The following is a 14,075-nucleotide window of genomic DNA, read 5'->3' on the forward strand; positions in this document are numbered from 1 at the left end:
AAATGTTTATTATAGGTTGCAGAGAGCATCAAACCACTGAAATTCAATATTCATTTAGAAACCTATTTTGTGCAATAGATAGTTCTGGTTTTGGGTCACCACTTGATGTCTAATATACAGTAAAATCTGGGTTCTGCAACACAAGCAAAAAAAAGAAAAGAAAAAAAGATGGACCTCCAGCCTATAAAAAAAAAATCCAGAATAAATATCCCTTGACTATAAAATAAGACAAGAAGCATGAGTATTTTGTAGTAATCTTTATAAAGAACACTGATTTAGTCACCGAGTGACTAATGTCATTAGAGACACAGCACATCAGAACGTATTGCAGGCACATTCTGAATCAGTCGTTTCAGTCAGGGGATTCACAGCTACAATTCTGCAACTCCATGCTGATAATAATTCATTTTCCCAGACAAAACAGACCCCCGCACACACACGTGACACGTAAGAGTGTAAAGTCAATGCAAGACATGACGACACCAACAAAACCCAAGCATGAAAATACTTACATGCTCATCTACATTTACAACAGTTAACAAGACTTCAAGAACACTTCTATTGTACATTATTGTGAGTTCTCGATGGAAGTCTTACGATGATGACGTTTTATATACATCTACTTACAGCTGGAGATCAACAGCTCCATGTGAGAGATTTCGATCGGATATTTACATTGGCAGCCACATTCTCCGCCCACATTTTACACACATGGTTGCTGATAATAAGAGCAATATCTGTACAACTGAGAGGCATCATTTCAATGCTCGAAAATACAAATCTAGGAAGCATATTTAGTAACATCTATAATCAGTGCTGACGATGATTGAGTTGTTTTCTATCCCAGAGGACTAACTCTTTGCACCCCTAAGCCATGATGTCGTATACCAGAAAGTGGAACCTGCTTGCTGTAGCGATCATAACAATGCCACTTTTTTGGGTCATCACATTTGCTGCTGTATTCCTTCATACCGCTTTAATATTCCAAGGTTAGTAGAGGTACTGCATCTAACAAAACCATTATCTGTCACAAGTGTTATTCCATTTTCAGACGACTTGCAAAATGGCATTGTTTCCTTTATGGCTGTAACCTAAAACACAGATCAAGTCTGTTGAGAAGAGATCACCACACGTCTTAGATGGAGAACTACGAGTGCATTGCTACTGCCCATGAATGAACACATTTAGATCGCACTGCTAGAGTCCTGGAGGAAGTGCACGTGTTAGGATCTCAGCATGCTTTGATGAGGTCTGGAGGTTTTAGACGATGGATCCCTTTGAGGATGACAGATGAATGGAGCGAATGCGCGTGGCTAGCGTCTTCTCCAGGTCGTGCAACACGTCGGGGCAGCAGTTCTCCACCGGAGAGTTATAGAGCAACTGTTTAAATGGCTCAAGCTCTATGAGACCTGCCATGTTCTTCAGAAAGTAGCCCTCGATGTAGGCCGACAGCTCAGGCGCCTCCAGGAACTAACAGAGAAGCAGAGGAAAGAAAATACTGAGAATGTAAAGAATATTCCATATACATGCCAGATTGGAAAATTAAATCTAAGAATGTGAGATTGTAACAAACAGACTGCCATTACTTTAGCATGGTTGTAGATCTCCACACAAGTTTCGGTGTTGATGTTCTTGGCGCAGATGATCTCACAGTGTCTCTGTAATGCCTCCAGCTGGAAGAACTTAGATGCAGAGAGGAGCTGGGGAACGGAGAGAAGTTGAGAATATAAAAATATAAACCTCAATATAAGGCTAATTTTATATTAGCCTGATATAACCATAAATGCCAATAAACAAGTATAAAATTTGTGTTTTTTGTGTTTTATTGACAGCAAGGATGCATTAAATGTGAGAGTCAAGACATTTATAATGCTACAAAACATTTTTATTTAAAATAAATGTTGTTCTTTTGAATTTGTCATTTATCAAAGAATCCAGGAAAAAAAAGATTCATGGTTTCCACTAAAAAATATTAAGCAGCACAACTGTTTCAACATTGGTAATAATGATTCTCAAGTAACTGCAGTAATAGCTGCTGAAATTTTACTTTGCCATCACAGGAATACAATTAAATTTTAAAATATATTAAACACTGTACATATATTATACACAGTAAAATCCGATTTTACTATGCAGAGTTAGATGTCAGTCACCCAGCCTGAACCAAAACAACAAGCTTACGCCATAACTACTGTAATTTGGAAAAGATGGAAACCTGTGACGTTATACTCAGAGTGGTTTGTGACTCAAATTTATGCGTTATAATGTCAAAATTATCAATGCCGAAATGAATCCGCAGCAGTCAGGTGGTACAGAGCTCTGTAAGTTGTTTATGTTCATTATTATTGTAATGTTATGCACTTTGAGACATGAGGTAGTTTAACGCCGTCTCTTGAAAAGTGACACTTTTGTTTACTCCCTGTTGTACGTGTTAATGTGTTTTGAAGGACGCTCTGAAGGGAGGGTGGGATCCTATGCTTTCAAAGCTAGCTCGCTATTGCTAGCCTCTCCGAAAATTGCCTACCCTACCTTTAAATATAAACATTCTAGATAACATAAAGACTGAAATGGAATTAATAATACTTACATCCATAACCTCAGTGTTTCTGATGTGAAGTGAATCCGTTCCACCAAAGTACAGATACTGCATCACCAGCTATAAGGGAAAGCATCAGTATAAGGGAATGCATCAGTCAGACGCAACAGACCACAATATAAAAATGAGCTTTCACTCTCAATAAAAGTTACAAAAAAAATAACAAGACTTTTCAGAGCATTAGTGTAGGAGCCAGACTGTACCTGAAATACATTGTATTTGACATGGCTGATTTCGATACAGGTGTTCTCAGCAGCTGGTCTGTTTGCTAGAAGCAATTTAAACCTTGGGTATAAGAAGGAGAAGTTAAAACAATGATAAACATAACATACTCTATACAGAGTAACTATAAAGGAAAATAAGCTGTTATTATGCCTCATATCTGTGTCATTAATAAGGTATTGTAATTCAAACAACAAAACACAAGTTAAACGTCACTGCATGCAATTATACAGTGATTCCTTTTAGTTTGATGCAGTACATCAACTGACCTGTTGGAGGCAGTGAAGAGCAAAACTTTGTGAGCGTAGAATGGCTTGCCCTCCACCAGGAAGGTCACATCTGACATCTCCTTGTTGTTTAGAAAATGAGGATCTGACACACAAACATATCACAGATGCATTCTTACTAATCACAATTGTCATCTGTGGAAATCAACAGCACGCCACAGTTGCTGTGTCAATAGAGCTCAAAGTGTGCAAACAAAAATGAAATTTACTTCTCAGTTCTCACAATGTTCCAAACCTATATTACTTTCTTTCTGCTGTGGAACATAAAACGAGAATGCTTTCAAGACAGTTCTGGTTGTTTTTTTCCATCCAGTTACAAAGAATAGGGAAAGGGGAATGGAGCTTTTAAAGATGCAAAAGCACCACAAAAGTAGACAAAGTGAATTGAGTCTACTGAGGCCAGAAACTGAAATTTAAGTCTCTATTTACTGAAAATCAGCCCTAGATCTCCTTGTAATATATGCAAGAGTAAAGTTTGTTCTGTGAATGTATTGTTCTCTTGAGTCAGATCTTTTGAATTAATTGTTTGATCCAGTTCACAAAAGTGGTCTCAATGATTTGTCCGTGAATCGGACTCTTGCAGCTCATTTCGCTGAGTGAACAATTTCAGTTTTGGTCTGTTCGTCACTCCCTTTTTTTAATTGCAGGACATGTTATTTTACCATTTATATATATATATATATATATATATGTATTTTTTCTATTGTTATTATTATTTTTTTCTAATTAGCTTTTAATTTGAGTTTTTAATTCAACTGAAACCTTTCATATCAGCTTGCCAAGGCAACTATTTTTTAACATTTTTAAGTTTTTCATCTAATATTTATATTTTGTTTCAGTTTTATTCATATTAACGGAAATTACTTTTATTGGTTTTCATTTTTTTTTTAACCATAGCAAAACTGAACAAAATTATAATGCAGATGGAAATTAATTAAAATAAAAACTGTATTTAATTGCGATACATCCTTTAGAATGCCTCCTTTTGTGCTCCACACAAGAAATAAAGTCACACGGTATGGAATGACATGAGGGTGAGAAAATGATGACAGAATTCTCATTTTTGTGTGAACAATCCTTTCAACTTGCATTTAAAAATATGTTTCTAATGGCAGAACCACTCACAAATGACATTTTCACTTGACATTTTATTAACAAAGAGAGTGCTCAGTTTAATTCAAAAAGATACATTTGTTCTGGTCATAAAAAGCTTGCAGTTGATTGTATTTTACAGAGAGCACGGCACAACCTGATATCTGGTGCTACATACCCAGTCTTGACGTCTGTTTCCTCTTGATCTCGGTGAGTTTGGGGATCGGATACGGCCCGTAGCACTGAGTAAATAAAACAGCCAGCTGCTGACTAATAACTTCATTCTGCAAACCATGGGAAAGAGTAAAGTGTAAGACCCCTCTCATCAAGTCCCATTAGAAAACAAAACATTTCGACTAGCTTGAGGGTGTTAGCAATGCAAATGTAAGGGTTAACATGTATATGTGTGAGCTTGCATAGCAAAATCACAGCATCTGTTATTGAGAAGTATCAATGCATGGTGTTTTTTGGGATCGGTACTTTGTTATAGAGGTGAGACGAGCGCGTTGCGTGCAGGAAGATGCTTAAATCCCTGTCAGATCGCTCCCTCGGCAGTTTGAGCGATCAGCTTCTCTGAAAGATTGTTAAAGGTTCCTCATCAACTTGACATTTCTCTCACCCGGCCTGCTTCTGTCTCTACAAATCACCTGCTGTCAGCACAGCACCACTATTTCCTCTCTCTCTCTCCGCAGTTTCTTCTCTTGGTCTCTCACTCTTTGTACTAACAACCAGACACACATTATTTGTGAAGGTTGAGCAGGGAGCGGAATCTGTCAGTCATCCCTGCAGGGTTCAGAGGAAGGTTCCTTGACTCCACCATAGATCAACCTTGACAAACACACTCACACATACACCTACTGTTGCCCCAATGGAAGGAAGTCCACGTTTATCTTTACTTCCTGTACTGTCTAATATGCTGTAGAGGGAGTAGATATTGACGTGAAGTAGATATAATGGTCAGTGTCTAAGGATTCTGTTTAGCACCCTAGGTTTCAAAGCAAAACTCACTATTACATAACACTGTGGGAGGACGTCAATAGAACGCCCAATTCAAATTATGTGAGCTTCTGCCTTCACTTCCTGTTTTGAAGAACCAATGTGTTCCCCAGGGTTCTGGACTCTAAAGATTCTGAGAGAAGTAATCATATATCTCAGGCAAGCTACTAGCAACACCAAAATCACAGGTTTGATTCCCAAGGATTTCACATACTGATAAAGTTTAAGTGCAACATGCTCTGAATGAATGTGTCTGCCAAATAAGGTATTATTGTTAACAAAATCAGTGTTATTTTGGCATTAAATAATTAATATTTTGTATTGGATTTTATTTTTATTTTTACTTTTTTAGTAATTTTGTTATGTGATTGTCATTTTTATTAGTTTTTTTAAATATATATTTTTTAAATCAGTTGTAGTAATTTTAGTCCTTCAACTTCAACTTATTTTATTTCAGTTAGTTGACAAGGCAACATATTACATTTTTATTTTTTAAGTTTTTGTTTCGTTTTTCCTCTAATATTTATATATTTTTGCTTTATTTAAATGAATGATTTTCAGTAGTTTTAGTTAACCATAACAGAGCAAAATTATGAAGATGAAAACTGGGAGTGAAAATGAATTTAATTAGTTAAAATAAAAATAAAACTATAAATCTTCAATGCAATTGTCAGGTTTTGGGTGGAAGATGTAGGAGGCGAACACGAAGATGAATCAAAGGTTTTAATTCTCAAATATAGCAAATACAAGCAACAGGGAGCGTGTGCTCAGAGTACTGACGTTAACACTAACATAAACATTGACCGACAAGTGAAGAGTGAAAACCAGGAACTTAAATACACACACAGATGAACACAAGACAGGTGATGCAGATAATGATGATGAACAGGTGGGTAATGAAGGGAGTGAGTTCAGGTGTGGAAACAAGGAGGATTCTGGGAACTGTAGTGAAGACGAAGACAGAACGATGACAGACGGTGAATGTGACATTACTCCCCCCTCCCGCAAGGCGCGTCCCGCGCCGAAGAAGGCAGCATACGGGAGGGGGGGTGGGCATCCTGGAGTCCGTGACGGGAAGGTGGAACAGGTTCAGAAGGACGGACTCCAGGATGGTGGCAGGACAGACAGAGGAGGAGGTAATCACGACGGTGCAGACAGAAGACAGAACCAAGGCGGTGCAGGTTGAAGACAGGACCAAGGCGGTGCAGGTTGAGGATAAGGCCCTGGCAGTGCGGACCCTTCGGGTGGCCATGGCGGTGCGGACCCTTCGGGTGGCCATGGCGGTGCGGACCCTTCGGGTGGCCATGGCGGTGCGGACCCTTCGGGTGGCCATGGCGGTGCGGACCCTTCGGGTGGCCAGGGCGGTGCGGACCCTTCGGGTGGCCAGGGCGGTGATGTCCCCTCAGGCGACCCCGGCGGTGAGGACCCTTCGGGTGGCTGTGGTCCCTCGAGTGGCCAGGACGGAGGCATATGGCCCCCCCCAAAAAAATACTTGGGGAAAGTCCTGGGTACAGGAGAAGGATGGCTAAAAACAGTCTCTGATTGGGCTGATAGGGACCGTGAAGAGGGCTCGGTGCTGGGCAGCGATGAGGGCTCGGTGCTGGGCGGCAGGACCAGCGGTGAAGGCTCTGTGCTGGGCGGGACCAGCGGTGAAGGCTCTGTGCTGGGCGGGACCAGCGGTGAAGGCTCTGTGCTGGGCGGGACCAGCGGTGAAGGCTCTGTGCTGGGCGGGACCAGCGGTGAAGGCTCTGTGCTGGGCGGGACCAGCGGTGAAGGCTCTGTGCTGGGCGGGACCAGCGGTGAAGGCTCTGTGCTGGGCGGGACCAGCGGTGAAGGCTCTGTGCTGGGCGGGACCAGCGGTGAAGGCTCTGTGCTGGGCGGGACCAGCGGTGAAGGCTCTGTGCTGGGCGGGACCGGGCAGGCGATGGCTGGACGAAACTCTGGAGGAGCTGCCATCTTGGCAGATCGCATGGACATCAGCGGAGGATCTGCCAGGCTCGATAGTAGTCTGTGAAAAACCGATCTGGTGTCAGGCCTGATGTGAAGAGACCCAGACCTGGCAGGCATGACGCTTGCTGTCCCAGACGCGGCGGGCATGACACTCACAGTCTCAGGGGCGGCGGGCACGACGCATACTACTTTGGTCTCAGCAGATTTGGCGTGAAGTGTGGGCTCGGCTGGACTGGCGTGAAGTGCAGGCTCAGCTTGATCGGGATCGGCTGACTCTGGATCGGCGGGTGTTACGGTGAGAGAGGAACCACAAACCCAAAGAGCTCTGTCCATAAACTCAATAAAAGTTAGATTTAAATCTTTGAGCAGCAGTACCTGGGCTAGTGGATCTTCAAGTCCTCTCCAGAACCGTTGCTTCAAAAATTCCTCCTCCCAGTATACATCCTGATGCAGATGCAGGTAAACTTCAACAAATTCCTCCAATGAACTCCCATTCTGATTAAACAGAAACGCATCAAACGCGTCCTCCTCCATAATATTCTTTGGTCGGTCAATCTGTCAGGTTTTGGGTGGAAGATGTAGGAGGCGAACACGAAGATGATGAATCAAAGGTTTTAATTCTCAAATATAGCAAATACAAGAAACAGGGAGCGTGTGCTCAGAGTACTGACGTTAACACTAACATAAACATTGACCGACAAGTGAAGAGTGAAAACCAGGAACTTAAATACACACACAGATGAACACAAGACAGGTGATGCAGATAATGATGATGAACAGGTGGGTAATGAAGGGAGTGAGTTCAGGTGTGGAAACAAGGAGGATTCTGGGAACTGTAGTGAAGACGAAGACAGAACGATGACAGACGGTAAATGTGACAGCAATATTAACTATAACTTAAAAAAAGAAAAAGAAATTAGCACTGCAGTCTGTGAAACATGGAATACAGTGAGGAAAATAAGTATTTGAACACCCTGCTATTTTGCAAGTTTTCCCACTTGGAAATCATGGAGGGGTCTGAAATTGTCATCATAGGTGCATGTCCACTGTGAGAGACATAATCTAAAAAAAAAAATCCAGAAATCACAATATATGATTTTTTAACTATTTATTTGTATGATACAGCTGCAAATAAGTATTTGAACACCTGTATATCAGCTAGAATTCTGACCCTCAAAGACCTGTTAGTCTGTCTTTAAAATGTCCACCTCCACTCCATTTATTATCCTAAATTAGATGCACCTGTTTGAGGTCGTTAGCTGCATAAAGACACCTGTCCACCCCATACAATCAGTAAGAATCCAACTACTAACATGGCCAAGACCAAAGAGCTGTCCAAAGACACTAGAGACAAAATTGTACACCTCCACAAGGCTGGAAAGGGCTACGGGGAAATTGCCAAGCAGCTTGGTGAAAAAAGGTCCACTGTTGGAGCAATCATTAGAAAATGGAAGAAGCTAAACATGACTGTCAATCTCCCTCGGACTGAGGCTCCATGCAAGATCTCACCTTGTGGGGTCTCAATGATCCTAAGAAAGGTGAGAAATCAGCCCAGAACTACACGGGAGGAGCTGGTCAATGACTGAAAAAGCTGGGACCACCGTTTCCAAGGTTACTGTTGGTAATACACTAAGACGTCATGGTTTGAAATCATGCATGGCACGGAAGGTTCCCCTGCTTAAACCAGCACATGTCAAGGCCCGTCTTAAGTTTGCCAATGACCATTTGGATGATCCAGAGGAGTCATGGGAGAAAGTCATGTGGTCAGATGAGACCAAAATAGAACTTTTTGGTCATAATTCCACTAAACGTGTTTGGAGGAAGAAGAATGATGAGTACCATCCCAAGAACACCATCCCTACTGTGAAGCATGGGGGTGGTAGCATCATGCTTTGGGGGTGTTTTTCTGCACATGGGACAGGGCGACTGCACTGTATTAAGGAGAGGATGACCGGGGTCATGTATTGCGAGATTTTGGGGAACAACCTCCTTCCCTCAGTTAGAGCATTGAAGATGGGTCGAGGCTGGGTCTTCCAACATGACAATGACCCGAAGCACACAGCCAGGATAACCAAGGAGTGGCTCTGTAAGAAGCATATCAAGGTTCTGGCGTGGCCTAGCCAGTCTCCAGACCTAAACCCAATAGAGAATCTTTGGAGGGAGCTCAAACTCCGTGTTTCTCAGCAACAGCCCAGAAACCTGACTGATCTAGAGAAGATCTGTGTGGAGGAGTGGGCCAAAATCCCTCCTGCAGTGTGTGCAAACCTGGTGAAAAACTACAGGAAACGTTTGACCTCTGTAATTGCAAACAAAGGCTACTGTACCAAATATTAACATTGATTTTCTCAGGTGTTCAAATACTTATTTGCAGCTGTATCATACAAATAAATAGTTAAATCATACATTGTGATTTCTGGATTTTTTTTTTTAGATTATGTCTCTCACAGTGGACATGCACCTACGATGACAATTTCAGACCCCTCCATGATTTCTAAGTGGGAGAACTTGCAAAATAGCAGGGTGTTCAAATAATTATTTTCCTCACTGTATATCTAGTTTAGTTGTTATAATTGGCTCAAACAAAAATGAAATGAATGAAAAACTACAGGTGAAACTCGAAAAATTAGAATATCGTGCAAAAGTTCATTTATTTCAGCAATTCAACTTAAAAGGTGAAATTTATATATTATATAGACTCATTACATGCAAAGTGAGATATTTCAAGCCTTTATTTGTTATAATTTTGATGATTATGGCTTACAGCTTATGAAAATGTTCAAAATTTGGGGTTTTCATAAGCTGTAAGCCATAATCATCAAAATTATATCAAATAAAGGCTTGAAATATCTCACTTTGCATGCAATGAGTCTATATAATATTAGTTTCACCTTTTAAGTTGAATTACTGAAAAATAAATGAACTTTTGCATGATATTCAAATTTTTCGAGTTTAACCTGTATTTATGAACCACTATGTGTATACTGTGAACTGAAATTAAAAACCAAAATACAAAGAAAATAAATAAATAAACGTAGTGACATTTTAAAACTATAATAACCATGTTGCAAGATGAAGAAATATGAGGTCAAATGTAGAAATTTTTGCTTGAAAGTTTTGCTTGTGTGTTAGTTCACCTTGCTGGCACGCAGGATCTGGAACATGAGTGGGAGGCCGTGTGTTATGAGTTCCTCTGTGTACTCCTCCTCTTCAATAGAGCTGAACTCTTTCAGCAGACCCTGGATCAGCGGCCGCCGGTGCTGCAGGAAACAAGTTCGCAGGGACTCCAGCCAAGTGTGCAGCGTCCAAGGCACGCCTGATACACACAGAATACATGACAATCACCTTTCTAATTTTTAACAAGTAGGAATGTTATGCGTTCAGTAATGTGGAGTTGACTTTGATTTATGGCAAAATTATGGTTGGAAATATTTTTGAAAGAAGTCTCAATATGTTCATCAAGGCTGCATTTACAAAAATACGGTAATAATGTGAAATATTATCACAATTTAAAATAACTGTTTTCTATTTTCATATATTTTAAAATATAATTTATTCCTGTGAAGTCAAAGCTAAATTTCCAGCATCAGTCTTCAGTGTCACATGATGCTTCGGAAATCATTCTAATACAGGTGAAACTCGAAAAATTTGAATATCGTGCAAAGGTTAATTTATTTCAGTAATTCAACTCAAAAGGTGAAACTAATATATTATATAGACTCATTACATGCAAAGTGAGATATTTCAAGCCTTTATTTGTTATAATTTTGATGATTATGGCTTACAGCTTATGAAAACCCCCACATTTTGAAAATTATCATAAGCTGTAAGCCATTATCACAAATATTTCAAGTTTCACCTGTATGCTGAGTTGGTGCTGAAGAAGCATTTCTTATTATAATCATTGTTGAAAACATATGTACTGCTTAATATTTTTTAGGAAACCACAATAATTTTTTTTTTTTTTTTGGATTCTTTAATGAGAAATGAACAGTATTTATTTGAAAAAGAAATCTTTTGTAAGATATCAAATGTCTCTGTATTGTCACTTTTGTTCAATTTAATGCACCCTTGCTTAATAAAATGATTAACTTCTTTTAAAAAACACAACACCTTTTGAATGGGAGTGTACTGTATGTACATTTTTACATTTTATTAATAAAATATCTGTAGTGCTTGCCTATGCAAATTATTTTGGCACAAGCCAAAAAAGCCCAAATATTATGGTGTCCAGATATAACTTGGGTCCCTCCTTCAATGCAGGTCCATGCAAATTGTGCCAGTTTTATTTGTCCAAAATAGTCTAATTGTTTAGTAAATCAATAGCACACCTTAACAAGCTATTCATAACCTTAAGCTACATGTACTGTAAGCATTAGCACTGTGTAAATTCTAACTTAAGTTCTGCAAATTCATTGTAATACCATTCTTTTATTACTGTATATACTATAAGAGCACTGACCTAGACTTCTGATGTCCAATGTGATGTCGACATAACCATGTTCAGAGCTGTGATACATCGCCTCTCTTAGAGCTTTGAGTTTGGCTTTCCCTGTGCGGGATGCTTCAATCTTGAGGGAATTCCTCTCTTCCATCTCTGATCCCTCAGCCAAGATCTCCTGCAGAGATAGAACATCCGCCTTCCCCTTTTCCGACTGCGACAGAAGCTTGCAGAACACGTTCCTGCAGCACGAGGATGATACGATTTTGCAGGTTTTATTAATAAATTACGAGACTGTGTGTGTGTGTGTGTGTATTTGGCTGGTGCGTGTGTGCGTGTTACCTGTGTCCATGCGCAGCAGCCAGGCTGTAGGAGTTCATGTCCCCTTGTGGTGCGGTGGAGATGCCGTTGCGGTACATGGTCCCGACCATGGGGTCTGCTCCTCTCTCCAAAAGCAGACTGACCAGCTCAAAGTTTCCTACAGCAAACAAACTGCTGAGTCTTCTCTTGTGGCCTAATTCAGTAATTGGAGAAGGAAGTGGCGCTGTTGTCCGCAGTCTGCAGTGTGAGCTTTCTTACCTGCAGCGGAAGCTAACTGCAAAGGCGTCTCGGTGTAGTTCTCCATCCCGTCCTGCAGAGAGCCCTCCACGTTAGCTCCAGCGTCCAGCAGGAGCTGAGATAAAAGGAAAGAGAGAGGTTTTAACTAGTGTATCAACTTTCCGCTGAGATTAAAGGGTTAGTTCACTCAAAAAAGGAAATTCTGTCATCAATTACTCATTTCGTTCCAAACCTTCAGAACACAAATGAAGAAATTTCAATGACAGAATTTCTGTCCCTCTTTTGAAAGTCTATTCACCCAAATCTATGACGGTACAAAGTGTTCATAAAGAGATCGTTAAAGAAATCCATATGAATTGAACAGTTTAATCCTAGTTTTCTGTAGAGACACGATCGCTTTATAAAATAAACTGGTTTAATTAAGGTTTTCATTCACATATAAATATTGATCTGTTAACTTACACAGAGCACTTTATACATGTGTATAAAAACCTAAATTAAATCTGTTCATCATAAAGCGATCGTTTCTCTTCGGAAGACTTAAATCGCTCAATTCATATGGATTTCTTTTACAATCTCTTTATGAATGTTTTGAATCATCAGTGTTATAGGTAAAAAGACTTATAGGTTTGGAACGGCATAAGATTGAGTAATTGATGACAGAATTTGAATTTTTGGGTGAACTGTCCCTTTAATAAGAGGCATTAGCTCAGCCAAGAGACAATGACAGTGAAATAAGCAAACACATAATGAATCATAATGGTTGTATGATTTAATGATAAAATGAGAGAGCACCAAGCACTCCAATTCATGCAGACAAGGTTTTCAGGAGAAAACTGAAGCATACGCTACAGGAATTTTATCCTGACTCAGTTGTTTGGCTCAAAAATCTGCCGAAAGGTCGGGTGGGAGAGAGAGGTCACTACCTGCACCACAGGGATGTGCTGGTGAAGTATGGCGAAGGTGAGAGGTGTAGCCTGCCGGGTCTCTGGGAAGACTGAGGGGTACTTTTGCACTGTGTTTGGCACCTACGGGAGGTACAGGGGACAGAGCAGGGCACAAATGAGAGAGATGGAGACCTTTAAAAACCTGTCCTGGGAAAAGCGCAGAGACGCTGCGCTCAGCTGAAAATATGGAGATAGGAGAGGAGCTTTGACCTTTTTGCCACTTTATAGGAGCTGCCTGCACAGCATATTCATATACAGTATATACACACACACACACACACACACACACACACACACACACATATATATATATATATATATTCAAAAGTTTGGGGTCTGCAAGATTTTTTTTTTAAAAAGAAATTAATACTTTTCTTCAGCATGGATGCATTATATTGATCAAAAGTGACAGTAAAGACGTTACAATTATAACATTACAAAATAATTCTATTTCAAATAAATGCTTTTCTTTAGAACTTTCTTTTCATCAAAGAATCCTGGAAAAAATGATCATGGTTTCCATATAAATATTAAGCAGCAACTGTTTTTTAACACTGACAATAATAAGAAATGCTTCTTGAGCCCCAAGTCAGCATATTAGAATGATTTCTGATAACAGAAGACATTGATAATAATAATAATAATAATAATAATAATATTGTCAATATTAATATTATTATCAATAATGGATGTTGAAAATTCTGCCTTCCTATCACAGGAATAAATTAAACTATCAAAAAAAAGATAGTTTATAAGATATTTTAAATTATAAAGGCCCATTCTCACCAAGGATGATAAAGGTATAGTTTTAAAAAATTGTTTACAATTTTAAAGAACAGCAAAGTCCACACCATAACAATAATGATAATGATGACACAAGAGGAATGATATCATTGCAATTACTTTCAGAACGTTTTTCCAGCTGATGAACGACAAAACTGTAGTGTGTGCTTATAATAAACAGAATGTTATCATTCGTTGGTGCGGAC

At 39.8% G+C, this 14,075-nt stretch overlaps 1 protein-coding gene across 4 annotated transcripts in view; it reads right to left on the bottom strand.

Moving 5' to 3' along the window:
* Window positions 1–242: 242 nt before the first annotated feature.
* The window catches only part of btbd11b (BTB (POZ) domain containing 11b), a 66,635-nt gene continuing 52,802 nt past the window's right edge, over window positions 243–14,075 (bottom strand). For 2 of the 4 annotated variants that reach the window (XM_084125025.1, XM_084125026.1), the window contains 11 exons: window positions 13,066–13,167; window positions 12,161–12,254; window positions 11,924–12,059; window positions 11,603–11,823; window positions 10,278–10,456; window positions 4,376–4,481; window positions 3,088–3,190; window positions 2,800–2,881; window positions 2,588–2,656; window positions 1,587–1,700; window positions 243–1,470 (listed from right to left, as the gene is read on the bottom strand). In XM_084125025.1, the coding sequence (XP_083981151.1) occupies window positions 1,261–1,470; window positions 1,587–1,700; window positions 2,588–2,656; window positions 2,800–2,881; window positions 3,088–3,190; window positions 4,376–4,481; window positions 10,278–10,456; window positions 11,603–11,823; window positions 11,924–12,059; window positions 12,161–12,254; window positions 13,066–13,167 (1,416 nt within the window). In that variant the 3' untranslated portion in view covers window positions 243–1,260. Of the gene's footprint in view, window positions 1,471–1,586; window positions 1,701–2,587; window positions 2,657–2,799; window positions 2,882–3,087; window positions 3,191–4,375; window positions 4,482–7,745; window positions 7,977–10,277; window positions 10,457–11,602; window positions 11,824–11,923; window positions 12,060–12,160; window positions 12,255–13,065; window positions 13,168–14,075 lie in introns of those variants that run through there. The other 2 variants (XM_084125027.1, XM_084125028.1) reach the window with 2 other exon arrangements.

This window comes from Abramis brama, assembly GCF_963993115.1.
Source record: "Abramis brama genome assembly, chromosome: 9".
NCBI classification, from domain to species: Eukaryota; Metazoa; Chordata; class Actinopteri; order Cypriniformes; family Leuciscidae; genus Abramis; species Abramis brama.